Consider the following 27,497-nt stretch of genomic DNA (forward strand, 5'->3'; position numbering starts at 1 on the left):
TAGTAAGGACTTAACAAATACCAATATTATCATTAACAGTGCTTGGCACATAATGAGGGTTTAACAAATATCATCCTCATTATTAACAGTGCTGGTACATAGTAAGCGTTTAACAAATATCATTATCATCATTATTATTATTAACAGTGCTTGATACATAGTAAGCGCTTAACAAATACCGTCATCATCATTATTATTATTAACATTGCTTGGTACATAGTAAGGGCTTAACAAATATCATCATTATTATTATGAACAGTGCTTGGCACATAGGGTTTAACGAATACCAACATTAGTATTAAATACGATTGACAGAATGAAGGAATAAGAAGCAATAATCGATGGCTGATTCCATTGGCAGGCCGCCCCCCCACCCCCCCCCCCCCATGAGGCTGGCAAGGCTGCGCATGCGCACTGACAGGGCGGGGCGGACCCTACCACAGTGCGCGCGCGCGGGGGGGGACGGGGGAGAAGGATCCGGCCATACCAAAGCACACGCGCGCCGGGGGGGGAGGGGCGGGGAAGAACGGCCTGAGCCCTTCCAGCTCGGGCCGTACCATTGGAGAGGGGGAGAGGTGAGGGGAAGCGGCGGAGCCGGGCCCTTCCACAATGACCGTGCGATTAGGAGGGGGCGAGTGAAAGGGGCGCGAGCCTCCCGAGAGGTCGAGGTCTCGTTTGACCATCCCGAGAGGGGCCGCCAGCCTCCGGCGGCTGGCAAACCTTCCTCCCCTCCCACCCCCCGGATCGTCACGTCCGGGTGGGGGGGGGGAGGGAGGGCCCGGCCGGCAGAACCCGGAAGTGGGGCGGCCGGGCCTCGGCTTTAACCCGCGGCTGCGGTGTCGGCGGCGGCTCTGCCAGGTGAGCGGCGACGAGGAGGGGAAGAGCCGGGGTCCGGCGGAGCCGGGGGGTGGGGTTCCCGGCGGCCCTTCCCTCCGCCGGTCGGCTGGGGCGCCTCGTCCTGGCGGAGGCGTGTGATTGGTCGGCAAGGGCCGCTGTCACACTGCGGGCGGCGGCCATCGCCTCCTCGCCCCTTTCCGCGGGAGGCACGTGACCCCCTTCCTCGGCGCGCGTCACGTGACCCTCCAGGGCGCGCGCGCGAGCTCCCTCTACGGCCGCACGTCACCTGACCTCCCCCCCAGGCGCGTGCGCTCTCTTCGGCCTCACGTCGCGTGACCCGCCCCTCCCCCCCCCGGCGCGCGCTCCCCCGCCTCGGCCTCACGTCACGTGCCTTCCCCCTCCCCCCCGCGTGGGCCGCAGGTCACGTGCCCCTTCCCTCCCGCCTGGGCCGCACGTGACGTTGGCGCCCCATTTGAGGCCCCAGCAGCGGCCCCTCCCCCCTCTCAGGGACTGGACTAGAGACTTTTATTAATAATAATAATAATGTTGGTATGCATTAAGCACTTACTATGTGCCAAGCATTGTTCTAAGCCCTGGGAAGGGATCCAAGGGCACCAGGTTGTCCCCTTTGAGGCTCACAGTCTTCATCCCCATTTTACAGATTATAATGATGGTATTTGTTAAGCGCTTCCTCTGTGCAGAGCACTGTTCTAAGCGCTGGGGGAGATGCAGGGTCATCAGGTTGTCCCACGTGAGGCTCACAGGTTTCATCCCCATTTTCCAGATAATAATAATAATGTTGGTATTTGTGAAGGGCTTCCTATGTGCAGAGCACTGTTCTTAGCACTGGGGGAGATACAGGGTCATCAGGTTGTCCCACGTGAGGCTCACAGTCTTAATCCCCCTTTTACAGATGAGGGAACCGAGGCACAGAGCAGTTAAGTGACTCGCCCACAGTCACACAGCTGACAAGTGGTAGAGCTGGGATTCGAACCCGTGACCTCTGACTCCCAAGCCCAGGCTCCTTCCACTAAGCCAGGGCACTGAGGCCCAGAGAAGTGAAATGACTTGCCCAAAGTCACACAGCTAAGTGGCGGAGCTGGGATTAGAACCCACGACCTCTGACTCCCAAACCCATGCTTTTTCCACTGAGCCACGGTCTATATTGGGTGTTTATATCCATAATTTTATTTATTATAATAATAATGTTGGTATTTGTTAAGCACTTACTATGTGCTAAGCACTGTTGTAAGCACTGGGATAGATTCAAGGTAATCCGGTTGTCCCACGTGGGGCTCACAGTCTTCATCCCCCATTTTACAGATGAGGTCACAGAGGCACAGAGAAGTGAAGCGACTTGCCCAAGATCACACAGCAGACAAGTGGCGGAGCCGGGATTAAATCCCATGATCTCTGACTCCCAAGCTCTTTCCCCTAAGCCACGCTGCTTCCTATTTCTGTTGATGCCTCTTTCCTTGCGTTGTTGTCCATCTTGCCCCTTCTAGACTTTGAGCCCGTTGTTGGGCAGGGATGGTCCCTCTTTGTTGCCCAATTGTACTTATTCATTCATTCATTCATTCATTCAGTCGTGTTTATTGAGCGCTTACTATGTGCAGAGCACTGGATTGAGCGCTTGGAATGGACAGTTTGGCAACAGATAGACACCATCCCTGCCCATTGACGGGCTCACCAAGGGCTCGGTACAGAGCCCTCAGTAAGCCCTCAGTAAATATGATTGAATGAATGAATGAATGGAAAACTCAGTTGCCATGGAAACCTTTCCCCCAGTTTCCTTGGTGCATCACCCAGTAGCCGGGCTGGGCGGGCATTTTGGAGGACCCGTCTCTGTCAGGGTACTTGTCAAGCACTCACTGTGAGCCGAGCACCGGGGTAGATAAACAAGTTAATCAGGTTGGACACAGTCCCTATCCCACGTGGGGCTCACACGCGCCATCCCCAATTTACACATGAGGTAACTGAGGCCCAGGAGAAGTGAAGAGACTTGCCCAAGGTGACACATAAGACAAGTGGCGGAGCCCAGTTTAGAATCCACGTCTTCTGACTTCGAGGCCCGTGCCGTGTAATAATAGTAATAATTACGGTATTTTACCATGTGCCAAGCACTGTTCTAAGCGCAGGGGTAGAAACAGGGTAATCAGGTTGTCCCACGTAGGGCTCACGGTCTTAATCCCCATTTTACAGATGAGGGAACTGAGGCCCAGGAGAAGTGAAGTGACTTGCCCAAGGTCACACAGCAGACAGGTGGCAGAGACGGGATTACAGTTCACGTCTTCTGACTTCCAGGCCCATACCCTATCCGCTAAACCATGCTGCTTCCTCCACCCAACTCTTGGAAACCTTAGTCTTTGTTCCTTACCCGTTGTGATCATCAGATTATCCACCCCAGCGCTTAGTACAGTGCCTAGCACATAGTGAGCACTTAAAACATTCTATTATTAATATTATTTCAGAATATTCATGAGATTCATAGGATTCTCCTAGGCACCGACTCACTAATTCTTGCCTCTTCCTGCGCTAATCTCCTTCATCATGCCATTTCCACCCACTTCCCCTTTTCAGAGTTCCTTGCGGACGTACTCCAAATAAGAGAAGTAGCATGGCCTAGTTAGTGGAAAGAGCACGGGCCTGGGAGCCAGAAGACGTGGGTTCTAATCCCGACTCTGCCACTTGTCTGCTGTTGTGACCTTGGGCAAATCACTTCACTGCTCTGTGCCTCAGTTTCCTCATCTCTAAAATGGTGATTAAGACTGTGAGCCATATTCAATTCATTCCATCGTATTTATTGATTGCGGGGTAGGGGGTAGAGTAGAGGGAGGGAGTCGGGGAGATGGGGAGGGGAGGAGGAGCAGAGGAAAAGGAGGGCTCAGTGTGGGAAGGCCTCCTGGAGGAGGTGAGCTCTCAGTCGGGCTTTGAAGAGGGGAAGAGTGTTTGGCGGATGTGAGGAGGGAGGGCATTCCAGGCCAGAGGTAGGACGTGGGCCAGGGGTCGACGGCGGGACAGGCGAGAACGGGGGACCGTGAGAGGTTAGCGGCGGCAGAGGAGCGGAGCGTGCGGGCTGGGCTGGAGAGAGAAGGGAGGCGAAGTAGGAGGGGGCAAGGGGATGGACAGCTTTGAAGCCAAGAGTGAGGAGTTTTTGTTTCATGCAAAGGTTGATAGGCAACCACTGGTGACTTTTGAGTGCGGCAGTGAACATGCCCAGAGAGTTTCTGTAGAAAGATGATCGAGGCAGCAGAGTGAAGTATAGACTGAAGCGGGGAGAGACAGGAGGATGGGAGATCAGAAAGGAGGCTGATGCATAATCCAGTCGGGATATGATGAGAGATTGTACCAGCAAGATAGCGGTTTGGATGGAGAGGAAAGGATAGATCTTGGCAAATGCTGCGAAGGTGAGATTGGATGGTTTTGGTGAGGGATTGGATGTGTGAGGTGAATGAGAGAGCGGAGTCAAGGATGACACCCAAGTTGTGGGCCTGTGAGACGGGAAGGATGGTAGTGCCGTCCACAGCGACGGGAAAGTCAGGGAGAGGAAGGGTTTGGGAGGGAAGATGAAGAGCTCGGTCTTGGACTGAGTTTTGGGGGGCGGACATCCAGGTGGAGACGTCCTGGAGGCAGGAGGAGATACGAGCCTGGACGGGGCGGGGAGAGAACAGGGGAGGAGATGGAGATTTGGGTGTCATCTGCGTAGAGATGACAGGTGAAGCCGTGGGAGCGAATGAGTTCACCAAGGGAGTGAGTGTATATGGAGAACAGAAGGGCGCCAAGAACTGATCCTTGAGGAACCCTGACAGTTAGGGGATGGGAGATGGGGGGAGGAGCCCGCGAAGGAGACTGAGAATGAACAGCCAGAGAGATAAGAGGAGAACAGGGAGAGGACAGAGTCCGTGAAGCCTGACCCAGGGACTCTATAATAATGCCGGTATTTGTTAAGCACTTATTTGGTGCCAAGCCCTGTTGTAAGCGCTGGGGTGGATAGAAGGTAATCCGGTTGTCCCATGTGGGGCTCACAGTCTTAATCCCCATATCCAACCTGATTATTTTGTATCTACCTCAGTGCTTAGTTTGGTTACTGGCTCCTAGTAAGTGCTTAACAAATACCATTATCATTATTGTTATTATTAGTGAAAAAAACCCATGCCTGGGAGTCAGAGGACCTGGTTTCTAATTCCAACTCTTCCAGTGGTTTGCTATGTAACCTTGGGCAAGTTACTTCAACCTCTCTGTGCCTCAGTTTTCTTAAAATGGGGATTGAATACCTGTTCTCCCTCCTACTTAGACTGTGAGTCCCATGCGGGACGGGGACTGTATCTGACCTAATTAACTAGTACCTAACCCAGCTCTTAGAACAGTGTTTGACACATAGTAAGCGCCTTATACATACTAAAAAAAACCCTCTGGAAAATCTATGTCCAATAAACTGGCTACTAAATAACTGTATAAATAAATAAATAAATACGTCTGACTATGAAAGGCAGTGCAGAAAAAGGTGTTCTTTTTGACTTTTTCAAGTGCCACTGCCCTGAACAGGTGTGACTTCAAGGCTGCTGAAGGGAGTTCCCTGTTGGCAAAGTGAAATTCCAAGGACTTGACTGTCACTAAAGCGCCATGCCCATTCAGGATTCCGGCTCTGCTAAATCCCACTTGAAAACTTGTAAACTAAATGCCCACCCTTCAGTGATTCCATTCTTTCCCTGCTTTTAATGGCATTCAGTAAGCGCTCACTATGTGCCAGGCACTATTCTAAGCGCTGGGGTAGATGCGAGCTAATCAGGTTGGACACAGTCCCTGTCCCATGTGGAGTTCCCAGTATTAATCCCCATTTTCAGATGATGATGATGGAATTTGTTAAGCGCTTACTATGTGCCAAGCACTGTTCTAAGCGCTGGGGTAGATACAGGGTTATCAAGTTGTCCCCTATGGGGCTCACCGTCTCAATCCCCATTTTACAAGTGAGATAACTGAGGCGCAGAGAAGTTAAGTGACTTGCCTAAAGTCACACGGCTGACAAGTGGCGGCACCGGGATTCGAACCTATGACTCCTTTCTCCCAGGTCAGGTTCTTTCCCCAAACCGCCCTGCTTCAGATGTGGTAACAGGCCCAGAGAAGTGAAATGATTTGCCTAAGGTCACATAACAGACATCCCTTTGTTTCCTAGGAATTCTCTTTCACTTTTGGAGCAGTGTTTGTTATTTTTGATCCTTCTGGGAACGGAGGCGGCGTTGGGTGTGATCTCTTTTGTGCTACCTGAGTGTTTTAACACGTTTCTGTGATTTATCTGATATTATAAAATCTCACTCAGCTCTGTTGAAATGGGATAGGAAGCATCTTCATAGTATCGCCACTGATGTTCCATGGGGTATTTCCAGACTTTCACAATCAAAACATCAAGGAATTTCTTGGACCTAATTGGATCTCAGGAACACACAATAGGAAACTTGGAAGAGAGATTTGTGGTGTTCAGTGACATTGTCTCCCTTTTCCTGCCTCGCGGCAAGATAATTTGGGTCATGAGTCCAATTGGCAGAAGGAGTCGAGTTGGAAGCTTTAAAAGAATGAAAAACACATTTTTCTCTAAACAGCTGGTTTTGACTTCATTCGATAACGGTACACCCGAAGAAGTTTTTCACTTTAAGCAATGTTTCCAACAAGCAGAGCAGTGAGAGGTTTAATTTAGTTGAATCAGGGGCGGGAGCAGCATGGTGAAGTGGATAGAGCACGGGTTCTAATCCTGCTTCGCCGCTTGTCTGCCCTGTGACCTTGGGCAAGTCACTTCACTTCTCTGGGCCTCGGATAGCTCATCTGTAAAATGGGGATTAAGAGTGTGAGCCCCAGTGTGGATCAGGGACTGTGCCCAACCTGGTATCTCCCCCGGTGCTTAGGACAATGCTTGGCTCATAGCACTTAGCAAATAACATAGTTATTGTTATTATTAATTATTGTTAGGAATGCAACAGCCTAGGGGAGGGAACAAGAGATAGTGACCTTTACTTGAAGCAGCTAAGGTGGCCAGAGTTGTCAAACTAAAGTCGTCAGGCTCATTGCGATTTGGCAAATCAAGTCCGAAACGTTGCCAGGCCCACAGAGGGGTTTTTACCTGCTTCTTTCCACATTAAAGAAATGGGTAATAAAATCACTGAAACCACCATCTGGGTTACCAAAGTCCAGGCTTCCGCCGGATAAGTGGCCAGCTGGAAGTCTGACATCTAAAACTGATTTACGCCTTGTCGCCCGGGGACGGGTTCGTTCGGGAATCGCCGTGGAGAGAGAGAGAGACCGGCCGGGGACGGAAAGGCTGAGTTTTATACAAAATTTATTCCGCGAGGCGAATTGAATTATTTGATTATTTTGGACGTGACGAATTGAATTGTTTCGGATGTGGTGAATTGAACCTCCCTGTCGGGAGGCCTGTGATTTATTTAATGATATTAGAGCTTCCCTATCGGGAGGAATCTACTTATGTGTTACTCGCGCGTGGGCGAAACCCCCAGATCCCACCCGGGAGGAATTCACTTAAGGCTTGTTGGCATGTGGTGAGGTGGAACGCTTCCCATGCGGGAGGAATCCATTTCTGCGTTCTACTCCCGGGGCTCAGCGGCCTAGCTTCCAGCTCCACGAACATCGATCGGGACGGGTCGCTCGCCCATCCCACGGCTCCTCACTCGGTGCGGGCAGAGCGGGCGTCCCCGGCTCTGGGCGGAGGTGACCGGGAGCCTCCGTCCGCCGCCCGGCGGGTCAGAGGCCGCAGGGATTTATCACCTGGGCTCCTAGGCCGGTCCAGCTTCCTGCCTCAGTTTACCCAATCTCCGCCCTCTCCACCCTCCACACCTAATGTGATTGGCACGGGGGCGAGGGACACCTTCCGTACGCCCGGCGGGGACCGTCGTCGATCTAGCGGGGGCGGTATCCCACCGGCCCTCGACCTCGAGATGGCGGGCGCCCCGGGTTCGCCGTGGGACACGTGCCGGGTGCGGTTTCAGCCTCTGACCTCTCCGAAAAGCAGCCCGGTCGAGTGCCCACCCGGGAGGGAGGGGCAGATGGAGAAGGCCGGTCACCTCTGCAGGGCCCCTCCTGCCCGAAACGTTGAGACCCCGGGGTTGGAGAGAGCAGGCCATCAAAACGTTGTGGTCTGGTGGAAGCGGCGATGCCCCGTGGAAAGAGCAGAGGGTCTGGGAGTCCCAGGAAAGTTCTGCCTCTTGCCTGCCGGGCAAAGCACTTCACTTCTCTGCGCCTCAGTTTCCTCGTCGGTAAAATGGGGATCCGATACACGTTCTCTGGCCTACTAAGAACGGGAGCCCCTTGTGGGACAGGGACCGTGTGAGATCTACTTGTCTTGTATCTCTTCCAGATCCTGGTCTAGTGTTTGGCACATAGAAGGACTTAGCAAAAGCTACAATTATTATTACTATTGCTATCGTTATTATTTTGATGATGATGATTGTGTCACCCACTGATGTTAGAAGCAGCAGGGTGTAGCGGATAGAGCACCGGCCTGGGAGTCAGAAAATCACGGGTTCTGATCCCGGCTCTGCCACTTGTCTGCTGTGCCACCTTGGGCAAGTCGCTTCACTTCTCCGTGCCTCAGTTCTCTCATCTGTAAAATGGCGATTAGGACCGTGAGCCCCATGTGGGACAACCTGATTACCTCGTATCCTCCCCCCCCAGTGCTTAGAACAGTGCTTGGCACATAGTAAGCGCTTATCAAATGTAATTCTTCTTCTTCTCTGTGCCTCAGTAACCTCAATTGTAAAATAGGGATTGAGACTGTGAGCCCCACATAGGACAAAGACTGTGTCCAACCCGATTTGCTTAGTGCTTAGTACAATGCCTGGCACAGAGTAAGAGCTTAAGACCAAATCAGCCTGGCTCGTGGAGGTGGAGTTGGAGGGGTTTGGTGCTTGAGCAGAGCCTTCCCTGTGTGCAGATCACTGTACTAAACGTTTGGGAGAGTCAGCTGTGTGACTGTGGGCAAATCACTTAACTTCTCTGTGCCTCAGTTCCCTCATCTGTAAAATGGGGATGAAGACTGTGAGCCCCACGTGGGACAACCTGATTCCCCTGTGTTTACCCCAGCGCTTAGAACAGTGCTCTGCACATAGTAAGCGCTTAACAAATACCAACATTATTACAATACAACAATAAACAGTGACATTCCCTGCCCACGTCGAGCTTACGGTCTAAAGGCAGTTTTGAGGAGTGAGTCCTGCCTTCTCACCGCCCCGCTTAGAGCTGTCCCAGACCCCTGGCTCCTCCCTCGAATTTTTTTTTTTATGGTATTTGTTAAGTGCTCACTGTGTGCCCAACACTGTGCCAAATGCTGGGGTAGACAGACACAAGATATTCAGGCTGGACACAGTCCCGACCCATTTTACAGATCTAAGATCTGTCGGGGGCAGAGTTCCCAGGTCTGACCCAGTGGGCCGGGAGTGCGCCTGTTCTGTTGTTGTATTGTACTCTCCCAAGCGCTTAGTTCAGTGCTCTGCACACAGCAAGCCCTCAGTAAACACGATCGATGGATGGGTCGATTGCATTTGTAGGTTCCAAGATTATCAGTCATCAGAAAGCATAGCGTGCCCACAGGACACGGACACTGATTAGAGAAGCCTCAGTCACTCGATCCATCCGTGGTTTTCGTTGGGCGCTTACTGTGTGCAGAGCTCTGAGTTCAGCACCCCGGGGGACTGCAGTAGGGGAAGCAGACAAGAGCTCCTGCCCTCAAGGAGTTTGCCATCCATCTGGGGAGGCGGGTAATAATAATAATAATGTTGGTATTTGTTAAGCGCTTACTATGTGCAGAGCACTGTTGGGGTGCTGGGGTAGATACAGGGTCATCAGGTTGTCCCACGTGAGGCTCACAGTTAATCCCCATTTGACAGATGAGGTAACTGAGGCCCAGAGAAGTGAAGTGACTTGCCCACAGTCACGCAGCTGACGAGCGGCAGAGCCGGGATTGGAACCCATGACCTCTGTCTCCCAAGCCCGGGCTCTTTCCACTGAGCCACGCTGCTTCTCACGCGGATGTTAAAATAAATTACGGGGAGGGGAGTGTCAAGACTAAACCCCCCTTTTCCTCAGCTCCCCCTCCCCTCCGCGTCACCCCGACTCGCTCCCTTTGCTCTTCCCCCCCTCCCTGCCCCACAGCACTTGTGTAGAGATGTGCATATCCATAATGCTATTTATTTATATTGATACCCGTTTACTTGTTTTGATGTATCTGTATCTATAATTCTCTCTATTTGTATTGATGCCTGTTACTTGTTTTGATGTGTCTACCTCTAATTCTACTTATTTTTATCGATGCCTGTTAACTTGTATTGTCGTCTGTCTCCCCCCTTCCAGACCGTAAGCCCGCTGTGGGCAGGGATTGTCCCCCTTTATTGCTGAACTGTACTTTCCAAGCACTTAGTACAGCGCTCTGCACATAGTAAGAGCTCAATAAATACGATTGAATGGGTGAAGAGTGTAAACTTACGTATGTAAGTGTTTTCAGGGCGAGGGGGTGGGGTGGGGTCAGATTCAATCTTAAGGAGCCTGCAGGTTAATTAGGTGAGTGGATTTATCCAAGAGCTCCTTGTGTCGGGAGGAATCTTGCCTGATTAAGAAGGTGAGGGGAGACTTCCCATCTGAGCCTCCAGGACGATATGGCCAGTGTGGTGAGAAAGGCTTTCCATGGCGTAGTGGATGGAGCACAGGCCTGGGAGTTAGGTCATGGGTTCTAATCTCCGCTCCGCCCTGTGTCTGCCGTGTGACCTTGGACAAGTCACTTCATTCAATAGTATTTATTGAGCGCTTACTATGTGCAGAGCACTGTACTAAGCGCTTGGAATGGACAAATCGGCAGCAGATAGAGACAGTCCCTGCCCTTTGACGGGCTCACGGTCTAATCGGGGGAGACGGACAGACGAGAACAATAGCAGTAAATAGAATCGAGGGGATGAACATCTCATTAAAACAACGGCAAATAAAGAGAATCAAGGCGATGTACATCTCATTAAACAAAATAAATAGGGTGATGACGATATATATATAGTTGAGCGGACGAGTACAGTGCCGAGGGGGTGGGACGGGGGAGGAGGAGAGGGAAAGAGGGGAGAAGAGGGTTTAGCTGCGGAGAGGTGAAGGGGGGGTAGAGGGAGCAGAGGGAAAAAGGGGGGAGCTCAGTCCGGGAAGGCCTCCTGGAAGAGTTGAGCTTTAACTTCACTTCTCTGAGCCTCAGTTACCTCATTTGTCATATGGCGATTGAGACTGTGATTCTCACGTGGGACAACCTGATTACCCTGCATCTACCCCAGCGCTTAGAAGAGTGCTCCGCACATATTAAGCGCTTAACAAATACCCACATTATTATTATATGGGACAGGAACCGTCTCCAACCCGATTTACTTGTTTCCATCCCAGCGCCTAGTACAGTGTCTGGCACATAGTAAGCACTTAACAAAAACCACAGTAATTATTATTATCCACCTCCCCACAGCGGTCCTTAGCCAGTTTGTTTGACTTGGGATCTGGGCTCGGCCGCAGGAGCGGAAATTCCAGAGTCACGGGCCGTGATTTCCAGTGATCCGAGTGGACTTGGGCGTTTGGGCAAATAAGTGTCGACACTGGATTTGCAAGGCTGCCGGGAATGATTTCCAAAGGGAAATCCAAAGCTCTCCTCCTCCCCTAATTCCTGCCCTCACTGGGGAGTGTTTAAACATTCTTTAAACAACCTGTTTACAAATTCACACCCTTCCCCGCCCCCGAGCCTGGCTTCAGTTAGTTTTTGGTGAGTACTCCAACTATTTTGTACTAAATCCTGGAGTAAATTTAAAATAATCCAATGAACTAGCCCCTGACTCACACAGGGCTCACAGTGGAAGAGGTCAGGAGAGTAGGTAGGTATCTTAATTCAGTTTTCCAGATGAGGAAACTGAGGGACAGAGGGGCTAAGGGACTTGCCCAAGGTCACACAGAAGGCCGGGGGCAGAGCTGGAGCTAGAATCCGAATCTCCCGCCATCAATCCGTTTATTGAGCACCTAGCAGGGCATTTTCATCCGTTCAGTCGTATTTACCGAGCGCTTACTGTGTGCAGAGCACTGTACTAAGTGCTTGGAATGTACAATTCGGATATTTAGCCCAGTTCTGGAAGTTGTGCTGCTGCACAAAATTCCAAGGAGCACAGAATTCCTTGGAGCACTGTAGAAACCACTGCGCCAATCAGTCGAACGGGATTTTTACATTCCGTTGTATTTACTGAGCACATACTGTGTGCGGAGCTCCGTACTAACCACCTGGGACAACCCGATGACCTTGTATCTACCCCAGCGTTTAGAACAGTGCTTGATGCAAAGTAAGTGCTTAACGAATACCGACATTATTCTATAGTAAGCGCTTAACAAATACTATGATTATTATTATTGGCTACTGGTTCACGTACTGGGAGCCCGTCATTGGGCAGGGATTGTCTCTGTCTGTTGCCGCATTGTCCGTTCCAAGCACTTTGTACAGTGCTCTGCGCATGGTAAGCGCTCAATATTGAATGGATGAATGAATCATGAGTTGGAGACCTGGTGGCCTTGGCGCAGTGGAAAGAGCACGGGCTTTGGAGTCAGGGCTCATGAGTTCGAATCCCGGCTCTGCCACTTGTCAGCTGTGTGACTGTGGGCAAGTCACCTAACTTCTCTGTGCCTCAGTTCCCTCATCTGTAAAATGGGGATGAAGACCGTGAGCCCCACGTGGGACAACCTGATTCCCCTGTGTCTACCCCAGCGCTTAGAACAGTGCTCGGCACATAGTAAGCGCTTAACAAATACCAACGTTATTATTATTATTATAAACTTGGGCACAGCCCTCGACCGTTCTCTCCCTAGGTTTCCCCTTTATAAAAGGAAGAAAATACCCTATATCTCTAATTTCTATATTTGGGATTGCATGCACCATTTCTCTCTAAGGGACCCCGAGCTCCTTAAGAGTCAGGCACTCTGTAAACACAGGGGATTTGTCAAGTCACATAGTGCTGAGATCAGCAGAGAAGCAGCGTGGCTCAGTGAAAAGAGCTTGGGCTTTGGAGTCAGAGGTCATGAGTTCGAATCCCGCCTCTGCCACTTGTCAGCTCTGTGACTGTGGGCAAGTCACTTAACTTCTCCGGGCCTCAGTTCCCTCATCTGTAAAATGGGGATGAAGACTGTGAGCCCCACGTGGGACAATCTGATTCCCCTCTGTCTACCCCAGCGCTTAGAACGGTGCTCGGCACATAGTAAGCGCTTTACAAATACCAACATTATTATTATTATTATTCTACAAGCGGAGACTTGTCAAGGCCAGTCCTGAAATGGCATCAGAAGGTGGTGAAATTACCACCTTCAGTCCAGAGATGAAGAACAGAGGGAGAGTGATTTTTAATAATTGCCCTTGGGTACATTTTATAATCTGAGAATCTCCTGGTGCTGCATTCATGCAGACTCTTCATCTTGACCGCGCCTCCATGAGGAAAGGGGCAAAGTGGCCTAGTGGGAAGACCGAAGACTTTAGGACTGGGTTCTGATCCCGGCTCTTCCACTTGGGTGCTGTGTGACCTTGGCCAAGTCACTTAACGTCTCTGTGTCTCAGTTCCTCATCTGTAAAATGGGGGTTTTACATTAGACTCCTCCTCCTCCTCCTCCTTAGACTCTGGGCTCCGGGTGGGACAGGGACTGTGTGTCCAACCTGATTATCTTGCATCCACCGCAGGTTCAGTGCAGTGCTTGGCCCATAGTAAATGCTTAACAAGTACCGGAAAATATGAATAAAAATCAAAATAAAGCATCGGTTGCGGGCAGATGGTTTGAGCCTTGGATGGGAAGCAGTATCTACCCCAGCGCTTAGAACAGTGGTCTGCACATAGTAAGCACTTAACAAATGCCATAATAATTATTAATTATTATTGTCAGGATTCTTGAGAAGCGGCAAGGCATAATGAGTAGAGCACGGGCCTGGAGTCAGCAGGTCAAGGGTTCTAATCCCGGCTTCACCACTTGTCTGCTGTGTGACCTTGGGCAAGTTACTTCACTTCCCTGGGCCTCAGTGACCTCGTCTGTAAAATGGGGATTGAGACCGAACCCCACGTGGGACAAGTGACCGTGTCCAACCCGATTTGTTTATATCCATCCCAGCGCTTAGAACCGTGCCCGACACATAGTAAGTGCTTAATAAATACCATAATTATTATTATTATTGAGTTCTCTTCTCAGCTCCGCTCCAGCTTGTCGCGTATAATAATAATAATAATGTTGGTATTAAGCACTTACTATGTGCCAAGCACTGTTCTAAGGGCTGGGGCAGATACGAGGTAATCAGATTGTCCCCCGTGGGGCTCACAGTCTTCATCCCCATTTTACAGATGAGGGAACTGAGGCCCAGAGAAGTGAAGTGACTTGCCCTAGGTCACAGAGCGGTGGAGCCGGGATTCAAACCCCTGACTCCCCAGCCCGGGCTCTTTCCACTGAGCCACGCTGCTTCTAATCTCTCTGCCCTTCGGTCTCTTTATGAAATTAACAATGAAATCAACAATCCCCAGTACCCTCCCTTGCAGGGACGTTTTGGGATTCGTGAAATAGGAATAAATATTATTATTACTGTTTCTAGGCCGCAAAGGACTTGGATCTCCTCAGAATAAAGAATCAGGGTATCCGCAAAGAGTTTATTTTGGAGCGTTGACAGAGGGGACTCTCAAAGAAGGGAGGTACTAGGAGAGGAAGAAGTAGGGGCCACCTGGCTTCTAGCTTTTACTGGTCCATGATCACTTAGGTACAGGTCTATAATTTAATAATAATAATGTTGGTATTTGTTAAGCGCTTACTATGTGCAGAGCACCGTTCTAAGCGCTGGGGTAGACACGGGGGAATCAGGTTGTCCCACGTGGGGCTCACAGTCTTCATCCCCATTTTACAGATGAGGGAACTGCGGCACAGAGAAGTGAAGTGACTTGTCCACAGTCACACAGCTGACAAGTGGCAGAGCCGGGATTCGAACTCATGAGCCCTGACTCCAAAGCCCGTGCTCTTTCCACTGCGCCATGCTGCTTCTCTAATAATTTAGAGATAATTTCTTTATTTCTATTAATGTCTGTCTTCTTCTCTAGACTGTAAGCTCGTTGTGGGCAGGGAATGTGTCTGCTTATTGTTGAATTGTACTATTCCAACCGCTTAGCCAGTGCTCCGCACATGGTAAGTAATAATAATAATAATAATAATAATGTTGGTATTTGTTAAGCGCTTACTATGTGCAGAGCACTGTTCTAAGCGCTGGGGTGGATACAGGGTCATCAGGTTTGTCCCACGTGAGGCTCGCAGTTAATCCCCATTTTACAGATGAGGGAACTGAGGCCCAGAGAAGTGAAGTGACTTGCCCACGGTCACACAGCTGACAAGTGGCACAACAGTGCTTAGAACAGTGCTTGGCACATAGTAAGCGCTTACCAAATGCCATTTAAAAAAATACAATTGAATGAATGAGTGACTGAACTCTTGAGGAGTCAGTGGTTGGTTGATACCCTGTGCTTAGAACAGTGTTTGGCACATAGTAAGTGCGTAACAAATGCCACCGTCATCATACTCTTCAATTTGGCGCGAGAGGGCAAGGATCACCGCTATGCATTCTATCGTACTTTCTCAAAGGCTAGTTTAGTGCTCTGCAAACTCAGCTGTGTGACTGCGGGCAAGTCACTTAACTTCTCTGTGCCTCGGTTCCCTCATCTGTAAAATGGGGATGAAGACTGTGAGCCCCACGTGGGACAACCTGATTCCGCTGTGTCTTCCCCAGGGCTTAGAGCAGTGCTCTGCACAGAGTAAGCGCTTAACAAATACCAACATTATTAAATACCATTGACTGAGCGGTGGGAAAGGCTTTCGAAGTAGCCGTGGGTGCGACAGAGAGACTGCAAGCAGAGAAAGCCGTCGGGAGGTGACAGAATAATAATAATGATTATGGTATTTGTTAAGCCCTTATTATGTGCCAAGGACCGTGGTCGATACAAGTTAGTCAGGTTGGACATTGTCCCTGTCCCACGTAGGGTTCACACTCTTAATCCCCATTTTCCAGATGAGGGAACTGAGGCCCAGAGAAGTGAAGTGACCTGCCCTGAGTCACACGGCAGACGTGTGGCGGAGCGGGATCCGAACTCATGACCTTCTGACTCCCAGGCCTGTGCCCTGCCGCTTGTCAGCTGTGTGACTGTGGGCAAATCACTTCACTTCTCTGTGCCTCAGTGACCTCATCTGTATAATGGGGATGAACTGTGAGCCTCACATGGGACAACCCGATGACCCTGTATCTCCCCCAGCGCTTAGAACAGGGCTCTGCACATAGTAAGCGCTTAACAAATACCAACATCATCATTATTATTATTATCCACTCTCCTTCCACGGAGCCCTGGAATCGGGAGATCCGAGGGTGAGGTGGGCAAGACACTCAATCAGTGGTGTCGATCGAGTGCTTACTGGGTGCAGAGCACTGTACTAAGCTCTGGGGAGAGCACGGTACAAGAGGCTGGTCGGACCCCGTTCCCTGCCCACGAGGACCTCACAGGTTAGAGGGGGAGGCAGATATTCAAATAAATAAATGAATGATAATAGTAATGTTGGTATTTGTTAAGCCCCTTACTATGCAGCGTGGCCCAGTGGAAAGAGCCCGGGCTTGGGAGTCGGAGGTCGTGGGTTCGAATCCCCGCTCTGCCACTTGTCAGCTGTGTGACTGTGGGCAAGTCACTTCACTTCTCTGGGCCTCAGTGACCTCATCTGTAAGATGGAGATTAACACCGTGAGCCTCGCGTGGGACAATCCGATGACCCTGTATCTCCCCCAGCGCTTAGAACAGTGCTCTGCACATAGTAAGCGCTTAACAAATACCAACATTATTACTGTTCTAAGCGCCGGGGCAGACACAGGGTGATCCGGTTGTCCCACGTGAGGCTCACAGTCTTCATCCTCATTTTCCAGATGAGGGAACTGAGGCCCAGAGAAGTGAAGTGACTCGCCCCCAGTCACACGGCTGACAAGTGGCAGAGCCGACATTCGAACCCACGACCCCTGACGCCCAAGCCCGGGCCCTTTCCACCGGGCCGCGCTGCTTCTCCGGAAGTGCTGTGGGTAAGGTAAATAAACGTCAAGTGCCGAAAGGGATCGAAGTGCCCGGGCCGATGCGGAGAGGAGAAGGAGTAGGGGGAAAGAAGGCGTAGTTGAGGAAGGCTTCCTGGAGGAGGTGGGATTTGAGCAGGGCTTTGAGGGGTGGGGAGAGTGGTGGTCTGGCGGATATGAAGGTGGAAGGGAGTTGCGGGACGCACCTTCTGGCCCTCATTTCTCCACCTGCCAGACAAAAAGATGAGACTTCTCCATATCAGCTAAGACAGGGACTGAGGGTAAAATCAATAGTCGATGTGGAAGCCTCCGTGGCTCAGTGGAGAGAGCCCGGGCTTGGGAGTCAGAGGTCATGGGTTCAAATCAGCTGTGTGACTTTGGGCAAGTCACTTAACTTCTCTGTGCCTCAGTTACCCCATCTGTAAAATGGGGATTAACACTGGGAGCCCCATGTGGGACAACCTGATCACCTTGTATCCTCTCCAGCGCGTACAACAGTGCTTTGCACATAGTAAGCGCTTAACAAATGCCATCATTGTTAAACCTCTGAGTTTGATCCTCTAATAATAATAATAGTAATGTTGGTATTTGTTAAGCGCTTCCTATGTGCAGAGCACTGTTCTAAGCGCTGGGGGAGATACAGGGTCATCGGGTTGTACCACGTGAGGCTCTCGGTGTTCATCCTCATTTTACAGATGAGAGAACTGAGGCCCAGAGAAGTGAAGTGACTTGCCCACAGTCACACAGCTGAGAAGTGGCAGAGCCGGGATTCGAACCCGTGACCTCGGACTCCCAAGCCCGAGCTCTTTCCACTGAGCCACGCTCTAGACTGTAGGCTCGGTGTGGGCGGGGAGTGTGATTGTTTATTATTATATTGTACCCTCCCAAGTGTTTGGTACAGTGCTGTGCACACGGTAAGCGCTCAATAAATAGGAATGAGTGAATCAGTGGTATTTGTTAAGCACTTACTGTTTGCAGATCACTGTAGTCAGCATCTGGGAAAAAATCCAGCACAACAGAGTTGGCAGACACAATCCCTCCCCACAAGGAGCTTACGGTCTCCAGGGAAGAGCTTAGAAGCAAAATGCTATAAAAACAAGACGACGTTCTTTCGATCGGCGACTTTGAAATTCCAGGGGACGTTTTGGTCCTGCAATAAAGATGGCCATTATGGAGAGATCAGAGAATGTAGGGGACGGGGAGTTTGGAAGTTTCATTTCTCCAGCCGGTCGGCCATATTTACTGAGCACATATTTTCTTTTTTATGGTTTTTGTTAAGCGCTTACTATGTGCCAAGCACCGTTCTAAGCACTGGGGTAGATACAGGGTAGTCTGTTCTTCATCTCTGGACTGAAGGTGGTAATTTCACCACCTTCTGATGCCATTTCAGGACTGGCCTTGACAAGTCTCCGCTTGTAGAATAATAATAATAATGATAATGTTGGTATTTGTTAAGCGCTTACTATGTGCCGAGCACTGTTCTAAGCTCTGGGGTAGACAGAGGGGAATCAGATTGTCCCACGTGGGGCTCACAGTCTTCATCCCCATTTTACAGGTGAGGTGACTGAGGCCCAAGGTCACGCAGCAAACAAGCGGCGGAGCCGGGATCAGAATCCATGTCCTCCTGACTCCCAGGCCCGGGCTCTATCCACTGCAGGGAAGCAGCGTGGCCCAGTGGAAAGAGCCCGGGCTTGGGAGTCAGAAGTCATGGGTTCGAATCCCGGCTCTGCCACTTGTCAGCTGTGTGACTTTGGGCAAATCACTGAACTTCCCTGTGCCTCAGTCACCTCATCTGTAAAAGGGGGATTAAAGCTGTGAGCCCCACGTGGGACGACCTGATCACCTTGTATCCCCCAGCGCTTAGAACAGTGCTTTGCACATAGTAAGCGCTTGACAAATACCACCATTATTACGCCATGCTGCCTCCCTATCATGTACGTAGCTCTGTACTAGGCCCTCGGGAGAGGACAGTGCAACAATAAACAGACGTATTCCCTGCCCACAACAACAGCAGAGTATCGTTACCCCAGTAATTGAAATGCTTTCCTCTTTCCCTCAGAATCTGGAAAAGGAAAGACCTCCGAGAAGCCTTCCCTGATTAAGCCCTCCTCTCCTCTTCTCCCACTCCCTTTTGTGCCCCTCTTACTTGCTCCTTCATTCATCCTCCCTCCCGTCCCCACAGCCCATTTAATAATAATAATACTGTTGGCATTTGTTAAGCGCTTACTATGTGCAGAGCACTGGGGAGATACGGAGCCATCAGGTTGTCCCACGTGAGGCTCACCGTTAATCCCCGTTTCACAGATGAGGTAACTGAGACACAGAGAAGTTAAGCGACTTGCCCAAGCTCACCCAGCTGACAAGTGGCAGAGCCGGGATTGGAACCCATGACCTCTGACTCCCAAGCCCGGGCTCTTTCCGCTGAGCCACGCTGATACCTCTAGTTTATATATTTATTTATATTCATGTTTATCTCCCCTTCTAGACTGTGAACCCACTGTGGGCAGGGGATGTGTCTGTTGTTGTCCTCTCCCAAGCGCTCAGTAAGTGCTCAGTTAGTGCAGTTGAATGAGCAAATGAAGGAATGAGTGAAAGACGTTTCAAAAAGAGGAATTAGGTAAATTCTACCCTATTTCTGTCCTCTCCCTGCTCGCAACACCCTCCTATGCCGACCTGAGGTATTTCCCCAATGCCAGTTATTCATTCAATAGCATTTATTGAGCGCTTACTCTGTGCAGAGCACTGTACTAAGCGTTTAGGGAAGCCTCCCGCCGACGCTAAGGTGCTGACAGGCAGGAAGAATTTAACAGTAATGAGAGCTGGCCAAACACAGACGTGGGGAGGAGAGCGTGGTCTACCTACAGGGTGAGCACAGAAACTCTTTTCCTTTTACGTGGAGTTCATTCATTCGATCGTATTTATTGAGCACTTACTGTGTGCAGAGCATTAAGGGCTCGAGAGAGTATTAAGGGCTCGAGAGAGTACAATATAAAATAAATAAATTGTGGTATTTGTTAAGCAGTTACTATGTGCCAAGCACTGTTCTAAGCGCTGGGGGGGATACAGAGTGATCAGGTTGTCCCACGTGGGGCTCACAGTTTTAATCCCCATTTTACAGATGAGGTGACTGAGGCTCAGAGAGGTTAAGTGACTTGCCCGAAGTCACACAGCTGGCAAGTGGCGGACACACTAATAATAATAACAGTAAGCAGACACATTCCCTGCCCACAGTGAGCTTACAGTCCAGGGGGGCTTACAGGAGGAGTGTCAGTGTGTGTCTCCTTTATTGTAACTTGAGCAAGACGAAACGCTTGGGAATGCGCAATAATATCGGTAGATACAATCCCTACCCTTCAGGGGTTTACAGTCTAACGGGGGAGCCAGCCATCCAAAAAAAAAAAAAATTCATCATCAGTGATGCTCATCGATTGCTTCCCGCGTGCAGAGCACTGGACCAAGCACTCGGGACAGCAGAATGCAACAGAGTCGGTAGACTCGGTCCCTGCCCACGAGGAGGGCTCAGCAAATACCGTCGTTGCCATAGCGGGTAACGCGTTCTTTGGATTGCTCATTTCCCTCCAGTCCCGTCCCGATCGTTTTCAGGATCAGCGAGCCTGATCCCGCCTGGCCTTCGGATGACTGAGTTTGTGTCCTCCCGGCAACGGAGGAGCCGCCGCCTCCCGCTTGCCGTTGCCGTCCTTTCAAAGGGCGGCCCGTATTTATCTGTCGTGGTCAATGCTCCCTCCGCCGGTGGCGCCGATCGGGAGACGAGGGTGACGGCAAGCCGTGGCTCGCAGCTTGTGCAGAAAGTGGTGTAGTTTGTGGCAGAGTGAAGTGCCCGGGGAAAGCCCGAGGTTTGTTCTGAGCTATATATAAGAGTGGGTGGCAGATTTGAGCCCGTCGTATTGATTCCAGGAAGTGTGTGTGTGTGTGTGAATGTTTGAAGTATTTCTGGCTACAGCAGCATCAGACATCTGTTGCAGGGAGCACTGGGAGTGCGATTCAGAAATCTGCGGAGTTCCCGCAGCAGAATTCAGTCCTCTCCTCCAGGATACGGAGAGGTGGGATCGGGCCTCCCTCTCCTCTGGCTTTTTCCTTTGGACTTCCGGGGTTCCCTTTCTCCCGAATCCGTTTTAGCCCCCTTCCACGTGTCACCTGGGGCAAAAGCACTGGGAAATGGGGCAGCCTACTAGACTTCGTACGCTCCTCGAAGGCGGGGACCGTGGCTGCCAACTCTATCGTGCCCTTCTAAGTGCTCAGGACAGTGCCCTGCACACAGAAAGCGCTCAATAAATACCTCCGATGGCTTGATCAGAACACATGGGACTCACCACGCCTCCGGTCACTTATTTTTTATTCCAGACTGTTGACTTTTCAGGGGAATTGCCGTCAAAACCCTTTGGGTTTGGGGGCGGCGAGTCGCACCTTGAGAGTAAGATGGTATCGATTAAGTACTTACCAATACTAGTAAGCTAGTACTAGCAGCTAAAAGCTGAAGTGGATCCAAGAGAAGTCGGCCGGGCACGCGCCCTGTCCCAGGCGATCCCCAAAATCCAAGAGGGAGGAAGAGCAGATATAATAATAATAATATAATCATGGTATTTGTTAAACGCTTACCACGTGCAGAGCACTGTTCTAAGTGGTAGGTTGGCTACGTGGTAATCGGGTTGTCCCACGTGGGGCTCACGGTCTTAATCCCCATTTTGCAGGTGAGGTAACTGAGGCACAGAGAAGTTAAGTGATTTGCCCAAAGTCACCCAGTTGACGAGCGGCGGAGCCAGGATTAGAACCCACGTCCTCTGACTCCCCAGCCCGTGCTCTTTCCACTAAGCCACGCTTCTCTATCTCATCTCCCCATTTCCCAGTTGAGGAGACAGAGGCCCAGAGAGGTTCAGTGATTTGCCGGTGGCGGAGCCGAGATCAGAAAGAAGCCAGCTGCCCTGATTCCCAAACTCATGCTCTTTCCACTAGGCAACACCACCTCCCCTCATCTTGAATATTCTCAATCTTAAGTGGTATCAATCTATCTCTATGTTATCTCTTATACGTTCTCAGCCTTTTGGGAAAGATGGAGTCACTGAAAGACCGAACGGTAGAGGAGCTCCAGAAGATCCAGGACGATCCAGAGGAGATCGAACGGCTGGCTTTGGAGTCCCCTGAGGTAAAGACCGTTGGGCTTAGTGCCGCAGGATCCGCCGACCAAAAGAGAGAGCTTCGTTACAATTTATATTTTCTTAAATAGCATTTGTTAAGCGCTTACTATGTACCAGGCACTGTACTAAGTGCTGGGGTAGAGACCAGCTAATGAGGTTGGACACAGTCTGTGTCCCACGTGGAGCTTCACAGTCTCAATCCCCGTTTTACAGAGGAGGTAAACTGAGGCAGAGAAGCGCATGACCTGCCCATGGTCACACTGCAGACCAATGACGGAGCCGGGATCAGAACCGGGCCCGTGCTCTTTCCATGAGGCCGCGCTGCTTCTGCTTCTCCGCCTCTTTAGATTGCTGTCTTTGTTGTTGGGGAAGGATGGGATCCTCTCCCAGACTTCCCTATCACCGTGGATGGCACGACCATCCTTCCCGTCTCTCGGGCCCGCGGTCTCGGTGTCGTCTTCGACTCGTCTCTCTCGTTCACCCCACGCATCCTATCCGTTACCGAGACCTGCCGGTTTCACCTTTACAATTTCGCCAAGATCCGCCCTTTCCTCTCCACCCGAACGGCTACCTTACCGCTACGGGCTCTCGTTATATCCCGGCTAGACTACTGTGTCGGCCTTCTCTCCGATCTCCCTTCCTCCTCTCTCGCCCCGCTCCGGTCTGTTCTTCACTCCGCTGCCCGGATCATCTTCCCGCAGAAACTATCTGGGCGTGTCACTCCCCTTCTTAAACACCTCCAGTGGTTGCCTATCGACTTCCGCTTCAAACAAAAACTTCTCACTCTAGGCTTCGAGGCTTTCCATCACCTTGCCCCTTCCTACCTCTCCTCCCTTCTCTCTTTCTACCGCTCACCCCGCACGCTCCGCTCCTCCGCGCCCACCTCCTCACCGTCTCTCCGTCTCGCCCATCCCGCCGTCGACCCCCGGGCCACGTCCTCCCGCGGTCCCGGAACGCCCTCCCTCCTCGCCTCAGACAATCTAATTCTCTTCCCCTCTTCAAATCCCTACTTAAAACTCACCTCCTCCAAGAGGCCTTCCCAGACTGAGCCCCCCCCTTTTCACTCTGCTCCCTCTACCCCCCCTTCACCTCTCTGCAGCTAAACCCTCTTCTCCCCCCTTCCCTCTCCTCCTCCCCCTCTCCCGTCCCACCCCCTCAGCACTGTACTCGTCCGCTCGACTGTATAGATCTTTACCACCCTATTTATTTTGTTTATTTTGTTTAATGAGATGTACATCACCCTGATTCTATTTAGTTGCCATTGTTTTTACGAGATGTTCTTCCCCTCGACTCTATTTATTGCCATCGTTCTCGTCTGCCCGTCTCCCCCGATTAGACCGTAAGCCCGTCAGAGGGCAGGGACTGTCTCTATCTGTTGCCGCCTTGTTCATTCCAAGCGCTTAGTACAGTGCCCTGCACATAGTAAGCGCTCAATAGATACTATTGAATGAATGAATGAACATTGGAATTCTGAGTTAGGAAGTAGGAAACCATGGCTTTCTCAAGTCTTGGACACCTAGACTCCCTAGAGTCCAAGAGACTTGTCAGGCAAGTCATTCCACTTCGGATTCACCAGGTGTAACAGATGCATAATAATCCCAGCTCCCCTCCTGGGATCCTGAGCTATCACGAGGTCGGTAATCATATTAAGTCTCTTAGCGGCACGGCTTAGTGGAAAGAGCGCGGCCGGGGAGTCGGAGGGCCAGGGCTCTAATCCCGATTCCGCCACGTTCCTCTCGGTGACCTTGGCCAAGTCACTTAACTTCACTGTGCCTCGGTTCCTTGATCAGCAGAATGGGGCCTTAATACCTGCTCTCCCTCCTAGTTAGGCTGTGAACCCCGTATGAGTGCTGATTATCTTGATTCTATCTCAGCACTTAGTACAGTGCCTGACAAATAGTAAGCGCTTAACAAATACCACTATTATTATTATCATCATCATCGTTATTAAGTTCTCGGTAACTCCTGGAAGGCAGAGATCACACCCGCCAAGTCTGTCGAATCCTACTCTCTCAAGTGACGGTCCCTTCTGGCGGTTAAAACAAGTCTGGTTGTCCATCAGTCCATCGGTGCCATTTATCGAGCGCGGGATACCTTATGGATAGTCACCGTCCGTCGGGTTTGGTCGGGGGGGTTCCCCTTTCCCCAGGTCCAGGACTTGCAGCTGGAGCGAGAGATGGCATTGGCCACCAACCGGAGCCTGGCCGAGCAGAACCTGAAGTTCCAGTCGCCCCTGGAGCTCGGCCGGTCGGATCTCTCAGACAAGTACCGAGAGCTTCAGAAGCTGGTGGAGCGGTGCCAGGAGCAGAAGGCAAAGCTGGGTAAGGTTCTACGGGCGACGCCTGCCCGTCCCGGCTCGTTGCCGGGGCCTGGAAGGGAGGGATCCCTGGGCACGCGAAGGAGTCGGAGGAAATCCCGGAGGGGGCGGAGCTTCTGTTCCCCTGCCTCGAGCGTCGGGGTCATCGTCCTAAAGCCCCTCAGCCAGTCCCAGAGGACCCTGCACCGGGACCGCCCCCCTCACACATACACCGGGTCCGAGGATGCGGTGTCCGAAGCCGTGATGTAATTAACTGGAGGGATGGAGAGCGAGGCTCACGGCTCCCCTCGGAGCCTGGCACGTGACAAGCGGCAGCCGGGGACTCGTTTCCCTGTTTCTGCGGAGGCGACGGCTTGAGCTTCGGTGAAGAGGTGCGGCTCTGTCGGAGTCCGGTTTTACCTCGCCGCAAATAGTCCCCCTTCTGAGGACCGTATGCTCCCGTTAACCGCTTACCGTTCCTTTCATCCCTCCTCCTCCTCAGAAAGATTCTCGGCCTCACTCCAGCCGGGGACCCTGTTGGACCTTCTGCAGGTGGAGGGCTTGAAAATAGAAGAGGAGTCCGAGGTGAGCCGGGCATCCTTGCCTGTGGCAAGATGAAACTGACCCCAAAGTCGGGCGTTGGGGTGACCCTCTCCTTCACGTCGGCTTTGCCAGGATTCCACTGAAGGTGACCGTCGTGGCTTAATGGATAGAGCCCGGGCCCCGGGGGTCAGAAGGACCTGGGCTCTAACCCCGGCTCCGCCACGTCTGGTGTGTGACTTTGGGCAGTTCGCTTCACTTCTCTGGGCTTCAGTTACCTCATTTGTAAAATGGGAGTTAAGGCTTTGAGCCTTGTGTGGGACAGGGACTGTGTCCTACCTGATTAACTTGTATCTACCCCAGTGCTTAGAACAGCGCTTGGCACATAGTAAGCTCTTAACAAGTACCATAATAATAATAATGCTAGTGATTATTATTATTATCAATAAGCCGCCCCCTAATCCCCTTTACATTTTTGCTGCTTTCTCTGAGAGTGAACTGGGTCCCGAGGAGTGGCTCTTGCCCACCACCAAAGCCCAGGTTGGAGTTGAATGAGACAGGTGAATGAAGGCAAGTCACTCACCTTCTCTGTACCTCGGTTCCCTCATCTGTAAAATGGGGATTAAGACTGTGAGCCCCACGTGGGACAACCTGATAACCTTGTATCTACCCCGGTGCTTAGAACAGTGCTTGGCACATAGTAAGCACTTAACCAATACCCTTATTACTGTTAATATTCTTATTATTAAAGCACTGACCCTCTTGCCTTCCAGGCTATGGCGGAGAAGTTCCTGGAGGGTGAGGTGCCCTTGGACACTTTCCTGGAGAGCTTTTCCACCATGAGGAAGCTGTCCCACCTCCGTCGGGTCCGAGTCGAGAAGCTCCAGGAGGTGATGAGGAAGCCCAAGGCTTTGCCGGAAGTGGGCGGAGACGGCTCTCCCCAGCAACCTCCGTATCCCGTGGGTCAGACGGCGCCAACCTGTTCCGCGGAAGATCCTCCACCGCCTTCGGCGGCCCCTCCTTTCCCTCTGCCCTATAGCCCTTCCCCCAACGCCCCCATGGGGCCCTTGGCCCAAGGAGCTCTCCAGCCAGGATCTTTCCCCGGCGGCTCCCAGCCCTCCTATCCTTATAGCGGGCCTTCCGGCCCAGGGTATCCGCCAGCCCAGCGGGGAGGGGCTGATATGAGCTACTCCTGGTCCCCCCATAAAGCCTCACCCTCCAGCCCGGGGTATCCCCAACAGCCCCCTGCGGGCCCCCCGTCCGGCCCGGGCTACCCTTTGCCCGGTGGGGGTCCCCCCAGGCCTGGCTATCCCCCGCCCTCCCCTTATTTCCCGGCTGGAAGCAGACCTCCCTGTCCTTATCCGGTCCAGTCCCAGTTTCCCAGTTTTCCAGGACAGCCCCAGCCTTCCGGGCCTCCCCGGCCCCCGTATCCTCAGGGCCCCCCTCCTCCCTTTGGGTATCCCCCGCCTCAGGGTCCCGTCTGGCCCGGGTATTAGACCCAGCCCCCGGCACGCTGCTTCCGGTCGGCCTCCTTCCCCCTCCCCGAGACCGTGACCCAGTTCCTCGCCGACTCCCGAGACGTAAAGACCGTCGGTGCGGTCGACGGGTCCAGGGCGACGCGGGAGCCGGGGCAGGTGGTCCAACATTCGGGACTCGGCCGGGACGGCCGTCGGGGGGGGTCACCGGTTGGCGGGGCGGGGCAGCCGGCCGCTGAGCACTTACGGTCCAGGTAGCAGAACGCCGGCGCTGGTGCATCTCGACCTTCAGATCTGGGCCAGGTTGGGAGCGAATAGCCAGGCGTCGTTATCCAAGTGTATGTACAGTGGGGGTACGCGTCGATAAGTATGAACACCCGGAGGCCCCAGGCGTCTGAGCCCCATCTTCCCCACGCCGAGGATGGAGTATTACACTGCAAGGTAGAGGCACGAACGGCCAGAATCGTGTTCCCACAGGCCGAGGAGAAGCACCTTCGGCATGGGTTCGGTTTCTCGGGAGCCGGCGCTCGGAATCGGTAAACACTCGGGCGAAGGGGAGGCCGCCCGACTGCTCGAAGAAACTCCGTCTCTGCCCCGCGAGCAGAGGAGAGTGAGGCTGGGGACAACCCGGGGCAGAGCCTAAGACCCCGGCGGCTACCAGCTCCGTTGTGGAGCGTGCTCGGAGGCTGCCGCGTGCCCTCCTGCCCACACCTAGCCTAGAGCTGGGCAACGGGTCGAAGAATTTTCACACCTCTCTCCAACCGCCATCTTCCTCGAGGGTTATCTTGGACCCTTCACCTCCCCCTCCCCGCCCCTCAGGTGGCAGACCTGGGAATGAGGAAATAACATGTATTCATTTCATCATTTTCCAAACTCGGGATTCGTGTTTCGGGAGAGGAAGACATTGGAAAAAGTTACTCCGTCGGCTAGGTTGAGGTACAGCGTCTGGGCAGGGTCATCGGAGAGACTGAGGTTGCCGGAGGTTCCTCGGTCAGGAGCCCCGAAAGCGAGGCCGACCGGGTGGTCCCAAAAGACCGGAGCCCCCCATTTGCCCCTAGCTAGAGGAGTGAAGGACAGCTCTGCAGAGGA

At 52.0% G+C, this 27,497-nt stretch overlaps 1 protein-coding gene across 3 annotated transcripts; it reads left to right on the forward strand.

The window, feature by feature from the left end:
* The first annotated feature begins 559 nt into the window (after window positions 1-559).
* On the forward strand, window positions 560-27,222 carry VPS37C (VPS37C subunit of ESCRT-I). Of its 3 annotated transcripts, none has more exons than XM_029060930.2 (5): window positions 560-858; window positions 22,000-22,105; window positions 24,247-24,418; window positions 24,896-24,978; window positions 25,707-27,222. In XM_029060930.2, exons 2-5 carry the CDS (start codon window positions 22,013-22,015, stop codon window positions 26,427-26,429), a joined length of 1,071 nt encoding a protein of 356 aa, XP_028916763.1. In that variant the 5' UTR covers window positions 560-858; window positions 22,000-22,012; the 3' UTR covers window positions 26,430-27,222. The 3 variants fall into 3 exon arrangements, with proteins under 3 accessions (XP_028916763.1, XP_028916764.1, XP_028916765.1); XM_029060931.2 differs by lacking the exon at window positions 560-858 and adding an exon at window positions 16,927-16,961; XM_029060932.2 differs by lacking the exon at window positions 560-858 and adding an exon at window positions 16,927-16,956.
* The last annotated feature ends 275 nt before the right edge of the window (window positions 27,223-27,497 follow it).

This window comes from Ornithorhynchus anatinus, chromosome 3 (assembly GCF_004115215.2).
Source record: "Ornithorhynchus anatinus isolate Pmale09 chromosome 3, mOrnAna1.pri.v4, whole genome shotgun sequence".
Taxonomy (NCBI): Eukaryota; Metazoa; Chordata; class Mammalia; order Monotremata; family Ornithorhynchidae; genus Ornithorhynchus; species Ornithorhynchus anatinus.